General features: G+C 52.2%; 7 protein-coding genes across 7 annotated transcripts; 4 read left to right on the top strand and 3 right to left on the bottom strand.

Annotated features, from left to right (window-relative positions):
- Window positions 1-661: 661 nt before the first annotated feature.
- Window positions 662-1780, top strand: J4E88_001604 (uncharacterized protein; the record flags this gene model as incomplete). Its single annotated transcript, XM_049395273.1, has 1 exon — window positions 662-1780. The coding sequence occupies one exon, from the start codon at window positions 662-664 to the stop codon at window positions 1778-1780; it is 1119 nt and encodes a 372-aa protein (XP_049259137.1).
- Window positions 1781-2499: 719 nt separating this feature from the next.
- Window positions 2500-3395, top strand: J4E88_001603 (uncharacterized protein; the record flags this gene model as incomplete). Its single annotated transcript, XM_049395272.1, has 2 exons — window positions 2500-2564; window positions 2615-3395. The coding sequence occupies 2 exons, from the start codon at window positions 2500-2502 to the stop codon at window positions 3393-3395; spliced, it is 846 nt and encodes a 281-aa protein (XP_049259136.1).
- Window positions 3396-3732: 337 nt separating this feature from the next.
- Window positions 3733-4669, top strand: J4E88_001602 (uncharacterized protein; the record flags this gene model as incomplete). Its single annotated transcript, XM_049395271.1, has 2 exons — window positions 3733-3812; window positions 3862-4669. The coding sequence occupies 2 exons, from the start codon at window positions 3733-3735 to the stop codon at window positions 4667-4669; spliced, it is 888 nt and encodes a 295-aa protein (XP_049259135.1).
- A 248-nt stretch (window positions 4670-4917) lies between these two features.
- J4E88_001601 (uncharacterized protein) lies at window positions 4918-6553 on the bottom strand (the record flags this gene model as incomplete). The annotated part of the gene is made up of 4 exons (XM_049395270.1): window positions 4918-5139; window positions 5197-5235; window positions 5317-6274; window positions 6375-6553. 4 exons carry the CDS (start codon window positions 6551-6553, stop codon window positions 4918-4920), a joined length of 1398 nt encoding a protein of 465 aa, XP_049259134.1.
- A 3407-nt stretch (window positions 6554-9960) lies between these two features.
- VTS1 (Flap-structured DNA-binding and RNA-binding protein) lies at window positions 9961-11898 on the bottom strand (the record flags this gene model as incomplete). Its single annotated transcript, XM_049395269.1, has 3 exons — window positions 9961-10008; window positions 10065-11347; window positions 11397-11898. 3 exons carry the CDS (start codon window positions 11896-11898, stop codon window positions 9961-9963), a joined length of 1833 nt encoding a protein of 610 aa, XP_049259133.1.
- A 1851-nt stretch (window positions 11899-13749) lies between these two features.
- On the bottom strand, window positions 13750-14322 carry J4E88_001599 (uncharacterized protein; the record flags this gene model as incomplete). The annotated part of the gene is made up of 5 exons (XM_049395268.1): window positions 13750-13806; window positions 13858-13918; window positions 13965-14089; window positions 14144-14214; window positions 14262-14322. 5 exons carry the CDS (start codon window positions 14320-14322, stop codon window positions 13750-13752), a joined length of 375 nt encoding a protein of 124 aa, XP_049259132.1.
- Window positions 14323-14723: 401 nt separating this feature from the next.
- Window positions 14724-16241, top strand: VPS4 (Vacuolar protein sorting-associated protein 4; the record flags this gene model as incomplete). Its single annotated transcript, XM_049395267.1, has 5 exons — window positions 14724-14832; window positions 14887-14913; window positions 14963-15134; window positions 15185-15517; window positions 15569-16241. 5 exons carry the CDS (start codon window positions 14724-14726, stop codon window positions 16239-16241), a joined length of 1314 nt encoding a protein of 437 aa, XP_049259131.1.
- Between the last annotated feature and the right edge of the window lie 33 nt (window positions 16242-16274).

Genomic DNA, 16274 nt, shown 5'->3' with positions numbered 1-16274 from the left:
GAGCAGACGCATTCACGACTTCTAAAGCTCACATCACACCCACTCAAGCAGGACTCCCGAAACGAGAAAGCGAGCAAATGATGTACTCCGGGAGAGACTAGTCTCGCTATATATTGTTGGAATATCACACACAAAATGAACTAAATCGATGGCCGGCCTACTCCGTTTCCACTACTTCTATGACCTCCACCTCTTATCTTTTGTGACACTTTGAGGATGACGATGGTATTGCTGATGATTCTCCCTGTATTTGAGTCGTATCAGAGTGAAGATGGCAAACCCATCGAAATGCAATTCTCTTACCTTATACTATGGAATGCTCTCCCAACACCACGCCAACCGTCATTCTCGTGGCACATTCACTTTCGCAACACCGTGCTATTGTTGGCTTACAGCGCAATAAAGAAGCATCAATAGTTTGGATAAGCGCTAGGTTATAGTGCAGCCGTGAACTCAATAGCAACAGCGTGGCATTGTGCTGGCGCACCTTCCGCCTTCCGACTTGGTATAACCATTCCTTTCCGGATTACGCCAACCTTCCTACAATGTCGCATCACTGTGTTATGGTCAATAGAATTAACCTATAGAACAAAGTCATTTTTTCTCTCTCTCACTTTTCATCGTTACCACAAACCTTTGCCGAACAAACACAGGTACAAATATGCGCACGAAATTATCGTTTGCTACGGCCCTGGCGGCTCTCGCCATCCTAGGAGACGCGCACGGAGACCATGCTAATGACAGCAGGCAGTACACTCTAACAGACGATCTTAGTTACAAGAACTTCTTCACTGCCTTTGACTTCTTCAACGAAACCGATCCGACCAAAGGCTTTGTCAATTATCAGAATCAGGAAGATGCGACCAAGCAGGGCCTAATAGGCTACCTTGAGGACACAAAGTCCGTGTTCATGGGTGTAGACTATACCAGTAAAGACCCTACTGGCCGCGCTTCTGTTCGCCTTGAAAGCAAAAAGAACTGGAATCATGGACTACTCATCGCAGACATCCGCCATATGCCTTCGTCGGAATGTGGCACTTGGCCAGCATTTTGGCTTTTATCGTCTTCAGTGCAATGGCCGAATGGCGGGGAGGTCGATATCCTCGAGGGTGTTAACGACTACGAAAGCAACTCTGTTACTTTACACACAACCAAGGGCTGTGTTGTTGATAACTCGACTGCGGCTGGAGGAGGATTGGGTGCTGTGGGTGGTGATAACAATGCGCCATTTACTGGTCTTATGAGTACCGACGACTGCGACGTCGCCGCACCTGGCCAAGAGAAGAACGTCGGATGCTCTATCCACGCTCCTGACACCATGCCTGGTATCCAAAGTAGCGGCGGTAGCGGTAGTTCCGACAATACTGGCGCCGCGCCTCTCCCATCTTATGGTACCGAATTCAACAAAGCGCAGGGTGGTGTCTATGCCATTGAATGGGCCGCCACCAGCATCTCAGTTTGGTTCTTCCCCCGCGACTCCCCGGGCTTCACGGATAACTTCTCTTCGAATATCACAGCTCCCGATCCATCAAACTGGGGCACTCCTATAGCGCACTTCGGCGGTGCTGGCTGCGACTTCTCTGAGCGCTTCAAAGATCTTCAGATAATCTTTAACACCGCCTTTTGCGGCGAATGGGCTGGCGCCGAGTGGGATAAGTCTTGTGCCAAAAAGACCGGTGTTGCTACGTGCAATGAGTATGTGCGCGATAATCCCCAGGCCTTCGTGGAGGCGTATTGGGAAGTGGCGGGATTGAAGTGGTTTCAGAAGGGCGCTGCGTAGAGGTGGAATACCGTTGCAGTTTTGCCGAAACGCGAGGAAGTTGCCCATTTCCCCGTGAAAGGTGCCAAGAAAAAGGGTATGCTTGGTAGCTATCACATCGGTATTTGTCGCGTAAGCTACTTCTGGGCTACGAAATTGTTTCGCTTTCCAATGTCTTTAAGCTTAGCTTCGCGGATGTCAAATTCGATGCTTCCTGGTTCAATCGTGTCTATTCAAGCCAAAGCTGACCTCGATATGGGAATATGCAAACTATCTCTTGTTCGATGTGGAACTGTGGAATCGTTCACTTTGAAGTGATACTCTGGTTATGATTGTGGCTACTTCGATGTTCGAAGGTATGTCATTTGGTCAGTTGCCCAATTCGAGGCCGAAGATGTCTGGGGCCGACTTCCTCAGTATATATGTGCGCATAATAATCAAAGCCTCGTAGAGCAGCAAAAGGAAGGAAAAGGAAGGAAAAGGGGTTTAGTGGCAGGGGTTCGAAGTTCAGTATCAGTATATGCACAAGCGCGTCGCAAACGCGTCAGATGTCTAGCCAGGTCGGGTTAGCGCAAAAACGCGTCCAGCCATTTCCAGGGCTTCCGCGCTTTCTGACCTCCGGACATCGTTTCGAGCCTCACACCCACCGACATCTGTACTGCCCTCGGCTTCCAAGAGTAGTGTACCACTGCCGCCAAGACAGGGTTCTCGACAAGTCTGATCTTTACCTATCCAGTGAGATGGCTCCCCAAGAAAAGCGCCCTAGGCTCCCGAAGAGCGCGTTTACTATAAGCAAATTACCAGAGTACGAGTCTACAGATCTTGTATTTACATGTTGCTAACGAATGAACGTAGTTTAAGCAGCGAGCTTATCGCAGTCAGACTCGGTAGAGACAACTTCAATTACGACGAGCCAGGCGAGCAGGGGCCAACCCAGGCAAAGATCGATCCACGACAAAGAAGAATCGAAGATTTCTTCAATATCACAGTAAAGAGGGGGGACGAACATGTGTTTCATGTGCATAGAGATGTTTTGTGCCAAACTTCCGCTTTCTTCCAGGCTGCTACAAAGCAGGTTTGGCGGGGCTATCCTCACAAGCCTGTTGATCTTACCACAGAACACAATGGTATCTTCAAACAATACATGCAGTGGCTATACAGTGGCAGGATCACGGTGCTTTGGAGCTCAGAACCGACCAACGAGGTCGACTCTTCGTACAATCCGACCGACGATTTGATAGAACAGTATCTCTTTGGCGGGAGGATGATGGATCCAACTTTCCAGAATGCTGCTATCAAAGCCCTCATGGATTGCTTGAGTAACGGGTATAGTTTTCCGAGGGCTGGACTAGTCCGTGATGTGTACAAAGGCACTATGGCCGACTCTCCAATACGAAAGCTGCTTCTGGATATCGTGGTCAACGGTGCAGATCAGAGCTGGGACTTTTCTGCCCTTTTGGAGAGGGCCGGAGAGGAGTTCACCAAGGACCTTATAGTTGCATTCGCGGCGAAACGGCCAAAGCCAGACTGTAGGTGCAAATGCAATCACACGAGTGTATGGGCTTGCCCTCAAAACCAGGCGAAATATTACGCTGCGGTTGCGAATAACAAGAAAAGGAAAGGTGCTCCTGCATGAAGCATTCATATAGTATAGAGCTCAACAAGGGAACCATCATACAGCAGCCTCTAGGCCTTTGTTGTCTTAAGACACCGTTTTTGCCTCGAATCTTGCCTCATACCATCAGGGTTGTCTAATGTTATAACGAAACCCCCGGATCGAAAGCGGTCGAAAGCGCACGCTCTGTGAGCAGCCAAAGCACGGTCGTTCACTGCGTGTAACCGTGTAGCGCTACCCCTGGAACCAGGTTAGTAAAGGTACGCTAGACTGTCGCTCGCTGCAAGGGCAGATACCCAGGAACACACACGCACTCTAAGTGACCTCAACCGACTGTCAACATACCAATTCCTCGGTCATGGCGCCCATAAACGATCAACCAGCGAAGCGCCGAAAGCCTCTGCCTCAGGGCAGTGCTGATTCTCGTGATCTCCTTGAGTAGGTTCAACATACAAATGATTTTTGGAGCAATTCTAATGCGGTATAGTGTAGGTAGCGAGATACTCATGGTCAAGGTTGGGGGTGGCGACGACCCTGTCGAACCGAACGTAGCAGGCGAAAATTGCGACAAGCCCGAGCACAACAACGAAAGTAACGACAGCGATACCGACACGGACAGCGATACCGACTCAGACGTTTCCGAGGAGCGCATCTTTCACATCCACAAAAGCGTTCTCTGCAAGACATCCGCCTTCTTCCAAAATGCAACGAAGCCAGAATGGACTGCTCCAACACCGCGCCCTATAGATCTTTCTGACGAGCTTCCAGAAATCTTCCATTTGTATGTGCAATGGTTGTACAGTGGAAAGATCGCCGTCGAGATCATGTCCTCCAGTGACTCGGATACGGAAGTTCGCAAACACGAGAACGTGGATTATCATTCACTAATTCAGTCGTACATACTTGGAGAGAAGCTCATGGATACCACATTTCAGAACGCAGTACTGCAATGTTTGATTGAGTGCGTAGAGCAAGCAGACTGTTTTCCCGGTGACCGGACCATCAAGACGGCCTATAAGCGCACGATAAAGCACTCGCCTCTTCGTAAATTGCTGGTCGACTTCTGGGTGTGGCACGGCGACTCTGAGGGGGCGGCTGATGACATGAATTTGAGCCTGGGGACCGACTTCACGAACGACTTACTTAAGGCCATGCTTGAAGCGCGTCCTAGTCCGGACACGAGTGCAGAGAAGGTCCAGCCTCCTTGGCTGACACATCCGGAGATCTACAGCATAAAGGGTAACAAGAAGACCGCCAAAGACACCAGCAACAGCGGAGATGTCGCCAAGGAGTAGCGTGGAGTGTGTCTGCAAATGTTGCTGAGATTTGTGAGAGGAAGTGTTGTACGAGGCCCTTCACGATACACTGAGATGGTAGATTACTACACAGGAAAGGAGGAATCTTGTAGAGTCCTGCAACTCGAAGCTTTTACTGGATACCTGCATGCAAGTCGCAGCTAGGCCAAGAGCTTGGTAATGACAACCAAAGACGAGTATTAACGATGAAGGCTAGCATGTGTCCGTAAACTCAGTACTATATTTCCCTAAATCGTGTATCTGAATCGTGGGCTGTCATCGCCCATCTCTGCAATATCCTCATCGCTCATCCCTTCAACCAGATGCTCTTCCTCACCCTTCTCACGTCTCGAGTTGATGCGCCCAAGATGGAACCACATGACAGCGTAGCATATACAAGCAAAAGCCACCATAGCCATAGTGATACCGTGGCCCTTGACGAAGCGGGGGCGATCAGCCGTGGGATAGATCTAGCGATCCGTTAGCAGTGTTTCCACGTGGAGCCTAGTGATTACGAATAAACTTACAAAAGCACTCATGATACCCGCACAATTACCGATGCTCAACTGCAACCCTGTCGCAGTGGTCCTCTTTCCATATCGCGGCAAGTTTGTAGGCAGCCAAGCTAATGGCAGACCAACACATACATACAAGCCCATTGCAACAAGGAAGCAGCCAGCGTAATGCACGCCAGAGCTGGCGTCGCTGATCAGCATGGCGTATCCGACGATACTCACCACACCGAGCAAGATGCTGTAAAACCCACGCTTTTGCTGTTTATCGGAGAAACGCGCAACAACCAAGTAGGTAATTGCACCTAGTGCATAACACGGGATCGTAAGGACCTGCACCATCGCGCTGCTGGCGGTAGTGTTGATCGACCTGATAATCGTCGGCAGGAAGGTAGAGTAGCCGTAAAGCATGGTATCGCTTCCGAATTGCGCAAAGCAGAATACCCAAACTTTCCAGTCCTTGACGCACTTCCTTACATCCTCCCAGTGGAATTCTGCTGCTTTCTTGGTGTACCCTGTCTGGCGCTTGAGGCGAGCGGCGGCGAAAGCCTTCTCTTCGGCCGTGAAGAAGTAGGCAGTTTCCGGGGTGTCCGGCAGGATGAACCAGGTCGCGATACCCAGGACGAAGGTAGGAATACCTTCGATGATCATGATCCAGCGCCATCCGCGCAGGCCAGCCGTACCATCCATATGTCCAATAGCGTACGCAAGTAGTCCGCCGCAGGCTCCAGCCAGGGCAGCAGAGACGAAGAGGTATCCGATGCGTAGAGCAAGTTCGCGCTTGGTGTAGAAGAATGTCAAGTAAATGGCCATTCCGGGGAACAGCCCTCCTTCCACGGCGCCAAGAAGAAGACGGCATGCAATTAGACCGCCGTAGCTCTGCACGATACCGGTCAAGGTCGCGATGATACCCCATGCGACAGTGATAAAGGCTATCCATCGCGAGGGCGTAAGTTTCTTCAGCACCAGATTTGATGGTACTTCAGACAGGATGTACGTGACGAACAGTATAGAGACGGCTGTCTGAAATTGAGAATCTCCCATATTCAGATCTTCCTGTAGACCATATAGACGGGCATTACCGATGTTGACTCTGCAATCGCGTAAGCAAATTTCTCGTACAAGCTGCTGCAGACTCCCAGTTGCATCCAGCCCGGATAGACGGCGCATTAATTAGAAAGCTCCAAACTCACCTGTCCAGAAAACTGAGCAAGTACAACAGCATTACCACCGGAATGACGAAAAGATCAAGCTTGCGCACAATCTTCGCTTCCAGAACGGGGTCGATGCCTTCTAGCTGCCTGCCAATCTCATCGCTCTCCTTCGCGGCATCAGGCACAGCCGGATCGTACTGTTTCTCGATGTCGCTCATGGTGTCGTCAGGCGTCCTCGCCTAATAGTGGCTCGGAGAATTAAGCAACAATGATGATCGATGACTCCACGTGAGGAAAAACGGTTGTCGCGTTAAAAACGCAAGATTGCGGCAAATGCGTCAGGAAGGGATGGTGAAGAAAAGAGCAGCGAGCGTCGCGTTATCAATGCATCCGGCCGAAATTCTGATCCGTCATCACGTAGCAACTCCACGACTTTGCCACGGAAGGGAAATGCTCATGCTTTAAATTCGTCGACGGCCTACGGCTTCGACATCGGACGAGTCTGCAAGGGGCCCACTCTGAACATGTCGCCCGCGGGCAGATCCATGGCGGGGGGCTGGAGCCAATGGAGCACCGAGCTAACGGTTTGTGGTATGACGTTGACGGCTACCCTGCCGGTAACACAGATACGACTGCTGGGCAACTGATAACGAACCACACGCGTCGCTGTGGCCTATTGTCCGCCAATGTTCCAAGGTTGGGGGAGATATCAGACAAAGGATGGGGGTGCTCGCGTGCCCTTTTGAGAGAAGTGGTGGGGACAGGCATCCGGTGTGGTTTGACATGTTCGTCGCGTTAGTCCGCTGTCATGCATCGCTTAGGCAATGCGATTAGTCCTGTCTGACCAAACAATTGCTCCAACAGGACTTGGAGACGCGATTGCATCACATCACACTTTGTTGTGCAGATCAGCGCTGATCCTGAACGCGTTCCACAACACGAGCTAATCACTAATTGATACCATTTGAGTGGGGATTGCCATTCTCAAGCAGACAGACGCCCTCATACCAACTCAGACGATGTCAGCGACGGATAACTAAAGGGCGTCGTATCCCAATCGATAGGCAGTACGATGCCAGAGTATATGTCGATCTGCGCTGAGGGATCAACAGGCCACCCCAAGTCGTCGCGCGGAAAGTCGATCTCAGCCACTGCAGGTTCCATATCCACGCTCACGGTATGCTGGACGCAGGTACCGGCAAGATTTGACCGTGCGATCGCACGAACCTCCTTCGCCATTTTCATTCCAAGTGGCCATATAGTTCCCATTGTGTTCAGAAAGCCGATGCTGAGACGCACACGATCCCGCGCTATCGACAGCGCGTGCCCATCCAATAGATAGGTACATACAGACACTTGTGCTGCCGCGAGTTGCGCGGTTAGGCACATAATAAAAACATTGTGCTTTTCGAGAGCGCATGGCATTGCGAGGAGTTTGGTATGCATTTCGGTCGCCTTGAGCACACGTGCGGTATGTGTGTTTCGCCCAGTTTTTGGTGTCAGCGTAAAGGGAGAAGGAGGCAGAAAAGACTGCGTGGTCATCTCTTCAGGAAGGTGAGGTAGTGACGAGAAGGGCCTATGCAGTGTTGAGATGACTCTGTCTTTGTTAGCGTAACAGTAGCAGTGCATGAAGGAACGAATTACATTGCAGCACACATATGTGCCATGTACCTGTTGTACGTATCGTTAGCGATCATGTTTTCGTCCGGCTGACGGTGTGGCATACATCACCTCATCTACTTGACCATCTGGTCGAAGCGGGTCTTTCTTACAAGCCGGCAGCATCGCCGACCAAATCGCCAATTTCATGTCGCAGTTCTCGGTCATCGTTTCGCTAAATATAGCAGTGTCGATAAAAGACTTCATGGCTGGAACTGTTAGGCATCATACGAAGTAGATAACGGCTTTCATTGGGTACGTCCACCTGTGGTCTGTACTTACTGCCAGCGATGACCATTCCGATGTCGTAAAGATATACGATTGAGGAATAAACAATCTCAATTTCTGCGAACTCACGGGTCTGGTACTCCGCCCACGTCATCACAGGCGGGATGTTCTGCTCATGTCAGCTCTCACCTCTATCTGGGCAGCATCTCGACATACCCCTGACTCAAAGTATTCATCATCGCATGGCAAATCAACGTTGTTCGATGTGAGAAGTAGTGTGTAGAAGGGCGTGTTGGTGACAAGGGCGAAGTTTTGATCCACAATATAGAGTACGTAAAACGTTCGCCTCCAACACTCTTCCAGTACACCGCTACCTTCCCCATACGCTCGAGCAAAGTCTCTTTCGTTCATACGCAATTCCAATGCAATTGTGATAGCTTTATCCATATGCTTACGAGCCTCGGCTCTGGAAATGCTGTGGAACTCAGCGAGAGCAAATAGCAGCAGCGCTTGAACATTGAATGGTGTATGCGCCAGGTCGGGCGACGTGACAGCTTCTAATGCTGTCATGTGGTAGGGTTTCGATGGAGTCCAAGGGGCGTAGATTGATCCGATCCATTCCAAGACGGATATTAGTGTGGTCATTCCATGGTTCCCGTGCAGGCGCCTGGCTTGCAGATAGTGGAGAGGCAGTACAACTGGCCATGAAGACCAGAAATATTCGAAGTACAAATCGATGAGTCGTTCATTGTCGACTTGGAAAATCATTCGACTTTGCTGGGTAACGTTCCGTTCACGAAAAGGTATGGAAGAACCTGATGAACCGCTCTCAAAGGATCCCAGGCTAGACTGGTCGGATGGGGATGGCGCTGGTAACTGAACTTTTCCGCTGGTCAAGTTTTTGGGTTCTTGTTGCAGTCGTAGACGTCGCTCCGCGAGTGCAGCTTTGCTGAGACCTCCTCTTCTAGATTTTTGATAGATGCATTCTTTCCCGTCGCGCCTGCATCGGTTGCAGGCGGGTTGTGTGGAGTCACACTTTACGTGTCTATTGCGGCACTGGATACAGGCCAGCACTACTCGTTCAATTCGTTTCGGATCCGACGATAGCTCCATGGTTGAAGGAAAACAAGAGGAAGAGCGTAGGTTGCGATGTGATCACGGCCGTAATTGGGGACACCGCCAAAGGAGATCTTGCGCGCCAACCATGGAAGGTCAAAGTCAAGATTATCCAAAAATAATCATACATTCCGGTGAGTGGAAGACGAGCACGACGCGTAGGGCTGATCTGACTGGTTACACAGCGTGTCAAGTTGGGCGCCTGCCGAGTCGGCAAGAGTCGGATGAGCATCAGCATTGGGGGCCGCTCCCTCTTCATTAAGATGTTACGTTGAAAACCACAAATTCTCAACACGGTTTAGGCATGAACAGAAAGCACTCGGGTGCGACACATTCAAGAGTTCAACTGACACACATAGTGTCACTATTAATCCCGTACATTCGCAAGCCTTTCTACCCTACTACAATAAACTAGAAATAATCGCACTATAAACCCACAATCAGCCTTCGTGATACGACAGGCCAACGTAGCAACATCCAAGTCTCTGGTCTCAATGCACAAAACATGTAATCATATGCGTTCCAGACCTGACGGCCAATAAACCGTACCAGCTGGGGTTGTCGCTTTTCGGTCGTATATCTATAATCGAAGGCGATGAAGCAGAATGAAGAAGCCGCGAGCTTAACGCAGCTTGCCGTGATCTTGAGCCTCTTTGACCTGTTCAAAGACCTGCAATACAATGTTAGTTATCGGGTTCCGTACATTAGAAGAATGGCGTTGCATACCTTGAGCATCTTCCTACGTGCACCAAGAGCATTGACTCCACGCTTCTCCAAGCCTTCGTCATCGAGCTCGATAAGCTCCTGCCACTTGAGATCCTTCAGGTTGTCTGTGTACTTGTGCAGACGGAGACTCCGAAGCCAGTTGGGAATGTCCGAAAGCAGACCAGGGTCGGTAGGATCCTCCGGGGGCTTGGAGCTGCCGCGACGGCCTCGGGGAGATCGACCGCGATCAATGTTGTCGCCGAGGAAGCCATGACCTTCATTACTGCCGCCGGCAAGACCAAACTGAGCAAGGTTGAGAGCGCCCATACCGTTGTTCATCATGCCGCCGCCGTAGTCAGCAGCCAAGAACCCGTTAGCTTGAGGCGATGTGAAGTTGCCCATGGCACCCATGCCCTGACCCTGCATTGCGAAGCCGGGGGAGCTGGGGCGAGATCGGCGGCCTTGCATAGCAGCCAATTGCTGGGCCTGAAGAGCAGCCGCTTGCTGTGGTGTCAATACTTGGCCAAGCTCGTTTGTCATCAGGATGTTTCCGTTGCCCATCTGAGGCATGCCGGGGGACATGGGTCCGTTGTCAGAAGATCGGGCGCGGCGGAATTTGCGTACATCGTCCAGCTGGATGCGGTTGTTGACTGTAGACAACGCGGCCAGTTTCATAGCAGTAGCGTTCGCGACCATATCGGCCTGGTTGTTCGACTGTTGGAAATTGGCGACCATGGGAGTGCTCAACTGGGAAGCCCAGCTTCCACCTGGGTTGTAAGAAGGCGAAAGGAGCGGCATGTTGGAGGAGTTGGCCTCGAGAGCGTTCAAAGTGGTGGTCTGGACATTGTTGCTATCGTTCTGGAGAGGAAGACGTGGAGATCGAAGACCGGCGGATGGAGGTGGCTGAGTGAATTGGCCCATCGGTGGCTGCTGGTGCTGCTGCTGGCCCGAAGACTTGGGACGGTTCGCGCCCTCGTTCCAGGGTGATGCTGGCGGAGCATTGTTCTCTCTCTTGCTGTCCTCAGGGGCGGAGATGGTGGGAGCCGCTAGAGAAGTACGATCTCCAACGGTGCTATTGCGGTTGGACGCCGGCGCAACACCGACAACGTCGGTGAACTCAGCCTTCTGCTTGGCGATGGCAGCCGCGGCGTCCGGGAACATGCGGTTGATCTGGGATGTCTCCAAGCCCGAGTTGCGTTTTCCAGCACCCGGGGATGGCGGCGGACGGCCGAGGCCCATGGAATGGCGGTTTTCGCCAGTGCCGAGCTTGCTCATGGCGTCGCTCAGTTTCTGCGTCATGGGATCTAGCGCTCGTCAGCATGGAAAGTAGCCTGTGAGTGTTGTCAAGCTCACCTTTCTCTCCAAAGTTGGCAGGGGACAGAACTCCAGACATGGGCACGTTCTTGGACATCTGCTGCAGGACTTGGATGAAGAAGCGAATCTGCACCTGTGTCGTCTGCTGGAGGAGAGCGTAGAGGGCTGCAGTTCTCTCGGCCTCACTAAGGACGCGGAACCACTGCTCAATAGCGCTCAGCTCGTCCTTGAAGTCCTGATCAAGAGTGGCTGTCGCCATCTCTTCGAGCGTGTTCTCATATTGATCGATATCGGCGAGCCACTGCTGAGCAGCGCGCTCCATCTCATCCGGGTTGCCCGACTGCGTGTTGTTGCGCCCGAAGTAGATTTCGGACGCGGGACGAATGCCACGGTTGGCAAGCGGGGAGGGGAAGCCGCCTAGATCAGCTGAGGCACGAAGGTGGTGGTTGGCGCCGAGGGAGGTTCGGGCTTGCGGGGGACGCAGCGAGCTGGAACCCTCGGGGGTGCTGTTCCTGTTGGCGGCAATGTGGCTGGCAGACATGGCGGCGGTGAAAGTGGTCGACGGCGGGTTGAAGTGTAGAGGGTGAAATTCTGGCAACTTGTCAGTACGGCCGGCCCAAGTGCTCGCAGACCGGATGCTGGCACACGTACAGTGTAGACTGGGCGGGAGCACGAAGGAAGGTATTGATGCTTGCACACGAGTCTTCTCCTGCAGTCCCAGCTGCCTCAAGTCAGTATAACGTCGGACGCTCGTGGGAGCGCGAACTTGCCTGTGCCTCAAAGGAGAGCTCGATGAGTTTCGCGGGAGGCTGACACTTGTGCAGGGATGCGGTCTGCTGCGATGCACAGGCAGGCCGGGCAATAAGAAGAGACAGCGTAATATATCAAGGTACAAAGAAGGGAAGCTCAGCGACAGGAGGTCGAGTGTGAAGACGGCCAGAGGAGTGTTCGCTGCCAGGAGTCCGTCGAAAAGCCCGCGGCGTTGGGTTAGCGCGCCCAATCACGGAACCCTGCGCAAGGCTGAAGCAACGGCTCGCCAGATCTAGCCTGGTCCTCAGCTGTTACAGATAGTCGCGGCATACGTGACTACAAGCCTTCTGTTTGGATGGCTTGCATGGCTATCTCCGATTGTGTCAAGGGCGGTCACGGCTGCAGCTGCCTGTGAATCCCTCGCCTCTCCCCATGGTACACCTCCACACGCCCACCCACCAGTTGACCGACTGTGGCACTGTGGCCGTTTCGAGTCGAGCAAACGCGTCGACAGCGTGCTAGCCACACGATAGCATAGACGGTCAGAAGCGCACCGTTTCTGTAACAGCTTCTGCGGTGCCGTGCTTCTTATTGGCGAGCCGCGCCGTCAAACGCTCCGAGAAACAAAAGGAATTCTTCCCGAGACGTGTTCATGCACTGCCCGCTACTAACACTAGTCGTTCGGGTCCACGGCTACAAAAGTTGTGTCTCTCCAGGTCGTGTTCTATCATTGCAGGAGCGTCTGAGACGACCCACTGTTGCCTGATCCGACATCTGATGCCCGCAGGTGCATGCGCTAACCTTAAATGGTTAGCTACGTGTCGTCAAACGTGCATTGATAGCGCTCCAACGCTCCGCGAACAGGTGAATGTGAATGTAAGAACGATCCATTCTGAAGTGAATGAGGGTGAGTGACAAACATGGCGGCGATTGGTTGCGTGAAGATGAGGCGCGACTAACTATAGACAACGTGGTCGACATCGATCTGTTTAATCTGCAGTTCATACGGCTCTAGCAAATCCTCGCCAACTATAGGTTCTTTGGAATAATGAGTGATACACAAAGTCAAGTTCCTCTACCCCCTTGTAGGCTACAGGCATGTCGCTATCAATAATGATAAGCAGCTTTTGTTTCCGCGAATTACCAGTATCTGAAAAAGCTAAGAAGGCTACAGTGCCTGAACAACCTACAAACTGAACATCTTCAGGCAATGTCGACTTCGGGGCACCTGTCTGGTTGTCTCTTGAATGGGGTGATCGATATGTCGGAAAATAGCGATGAGGTGGATGAAGATAGTCCTTGAGAAGTGTTGTAAGGTTAGAGTTTCAAAGTGTTGGAATGCTGGGCTGGGCTGCGGCTGGCTACTCTCGCTCTTGCCACTAGTAGCGAGGTCTAGCCACGCACAGGGAAGTTCCTTCGTATACCTTCCAGTCAAGATTGTCCAGACGTTCTGGTATTGGATGCCATCCTCCTTAAATTACTGAGTGTAAGAATAGGCGGCAGCGTGGCCGACAATAGTGCCACACGCCAGTCACCACGGAGCAGAAGAGAGCCTCACTGTAGAAGAATTTTGGACGTAGATGAAAGTGTTTCTCGGTGGAACTGGGTATCTTGTTGTTTTACATCTGCCGTGCTCAAAGTTTCATGATGATGCCGCTGCTTGCTGTGATTGCTGTGCTGCCGACTGGATTTGTATAATCTGATTTGGGAATTAGCAATCCGCGTAACGAGACACGTTCGAAAAACATACCTCGCCCTTGATCTTCTCACTCTTGTCTTGTATACCCTGTATCTGTTTCTCGATATCCTTGCTGCATCCAGTCAGAAGAGACTTGTCACGCCAACTGACCCACTCACATCTGTTTGTCGATGAACTCGAGGCGACCGTTGACCGACATGACTGCCTCCGTCTTGTCCTGCTTCAGCAGTACTGGACCAATTTGTTTATAGATGTTTGCATCGTCGTCGAGGATGTCAAATTCCTGGAATGACCACTTTCAGTATGTGATCCGAGACCAATCGCAATCTCCGCATACCTTTTTGACGGTACTGTTCTCCTGTTGTTGCGATTCGAGCTTCTGGCGAGCCTCTACTGCAGTTCCGAGCTCTGTTCCGAGATTAGCTAGGGATTGGCCATCTTTGGGCGCGGCTTACCAGCCTGGAGGCCTTGATAGCTGTCAGACAGCGCCTGCAGCTTCTTTTGCACGTCTGCCATGGCTTTGGTGATGCTGAGTGACGCGTGCTGCAAAGTTTGGTGCAGTCTCGTTCGGAAGTCGCGAGTGGGATGCTGAACTCCCTCAATCCGGTTAGAAGCAACGCGGGGCTAGGTGCCTTGGCCGTACCTGGAGCGACGGGCACCTCTCGTGTACGACCGCAAAGCCCGTTCACGCGAAACAATCTCGAGCGCACCCTCGTCTGAACATCGTCGATCCAAGCTGCGAATCCCTCCCTTGCCTCACATAGTCGCCCTGGCCCCGCGAACCACAGGCAGCCTGCACGCGATTGCCCCACTCAGATCGCCCTCCGCCGCCCATACATCGATCAACCAACACACCAGCCGACGCGCGCTCCGGGAATCACGCTCGCTGAAGCCTCCACCGACCTCCGGCCTTCACAATGAGCAACGCCGACTTCCTCGGCCGGGCCATCGAGACGGTCAAAAAGGCAATTGAGACGGACACGGCGGGCGAATATGAGAAGGCGTATCAGCTGTACTACAGTGCTCGTCAGTACCACAAGATATAGACCATGTAAATTTGGATGCTAACTTCATGCGCAGTCGAACTGTTCATGCTCGCTCTCAAATGTACGTTGGCCGGATTTTGTAGATTGGCAAACATGCTGACGCTCAGTAGGGGAGAAGAACCAGAAGTCCAAGGATATGATCCGCGGCAAGGTAGCCGAATACATGGAGCGCGCCGAGAAGCTCAAACAACACCTGAACCAAAATGACGCCTCGAATCGCAAGAAGCCAGCAGCTATGGGCTCAAACGGCAAAGCAGCAGGTGGAAGTGGAAAGGGCGGAGGGTACATATCAAGTCTACGCCTGCCGAGAGTTCGCAACTAACCTCTAACAGCGACGAGGACGAAGGCGAACAAGACGCCGACTCGAAAAAGCTCCGCGGTGCGCTCGCTGGCGCCATCCTATCCGAGAAGCCCAACATTCGATGGGAAGACGTAGCAGGTCTGGAGATGGCAAAAGAAGCACTCAAGGAGGCCGTTATATTACCCATCAAGTTTCCTCACTTGTTTACGGGAAAGCGACAACCATGGAAGGGTATTCTTCTCTACGGGCCACCTGGTACCGGTAAGAGTTACCTGGCAAAGGCGGTCGCTACCGAGGCGAATAGCACATTCTTCAGTGTCTCCAGTTCCGATTTGGTCAGCAAGTGGATGGGCGAGTCAGAACGGTAGGTGAAACAGTCCACTTCGGCGCGACGCGGCAACTGACATGATGTTAGACTCGTAAAACAGCTCTTCGGCATGGCTCGCGAAAACAAACCCTCGATTATCTTCATCGACGAGATCGACGCGCTCTGCGGACCTCGAGGTGAGGGCGAGTCGGAAGCATCACGACGTATCAAGACAGAACTGCTAGTGCAGATGGACGGTGTCGGTAAAGATTCGAAGGGCGTACTCATTCTTGGTGCGACGAACATCCCATGGCAACTCGACTCTGCCATCCGACGACGATTCCAGCGGAGAGTCCACATTAGTCTGCCAGATCAGCCCTCCAGGATGAGGATGTTCGAGCTTGCGGTTGGCAACACACCTTGCGAGCTGAGCCAGGCCGACTACAAGAAGCTAGCCGAGCTTAGTGAGGGATACTCTGGGTCTGATATTTCGATTGCGGTACAAGACGCGCTCATGCAGCCCGTGCGACTTATTCAGACAGCAACACACTACAAGCCCGTGGAGGTAGACGGCCAAACAAAGTGGACGCCGTGCTCACCTGGTGATCCACAAGCAGAGGAGAAGTCATGGACAGACCTAGACGGCGATCAGTTGCTCGAGCCACCTCTAAAGGTCAAGGACTTCGTCAAGGCGATCAAGGCTTCAAGACCGACTGTGAGTAGAGAGGATTTGGACCGCAGCGCCGAGTGGACAAAGGAGTTTGGTAGTGAGGGCGCGTAGACGAACCGTTTGTTGTCGTTTGAGGCGGTGCTG

The sequence above is a fragment of the Alternaria novae-zelandiae genome (genome assembly GCF_023758075.1).
Source record: "Alternaria novae-zelandiae strain BMP 2774 chromosome Unknown scaffold_2, whole genome shotgun sequence".
Classification (NCBI taxonomy): domain Eukaryota; kingdom Fungi; phylum Ascomycota; class Dothideomycetes; order Pleosporales; family Pleosporaceae; genus Alternaria; species Alternaria novae-zelandiae.
This window is presented reverse-complemented; position numbering and strand designations above follow the sequence as displayed.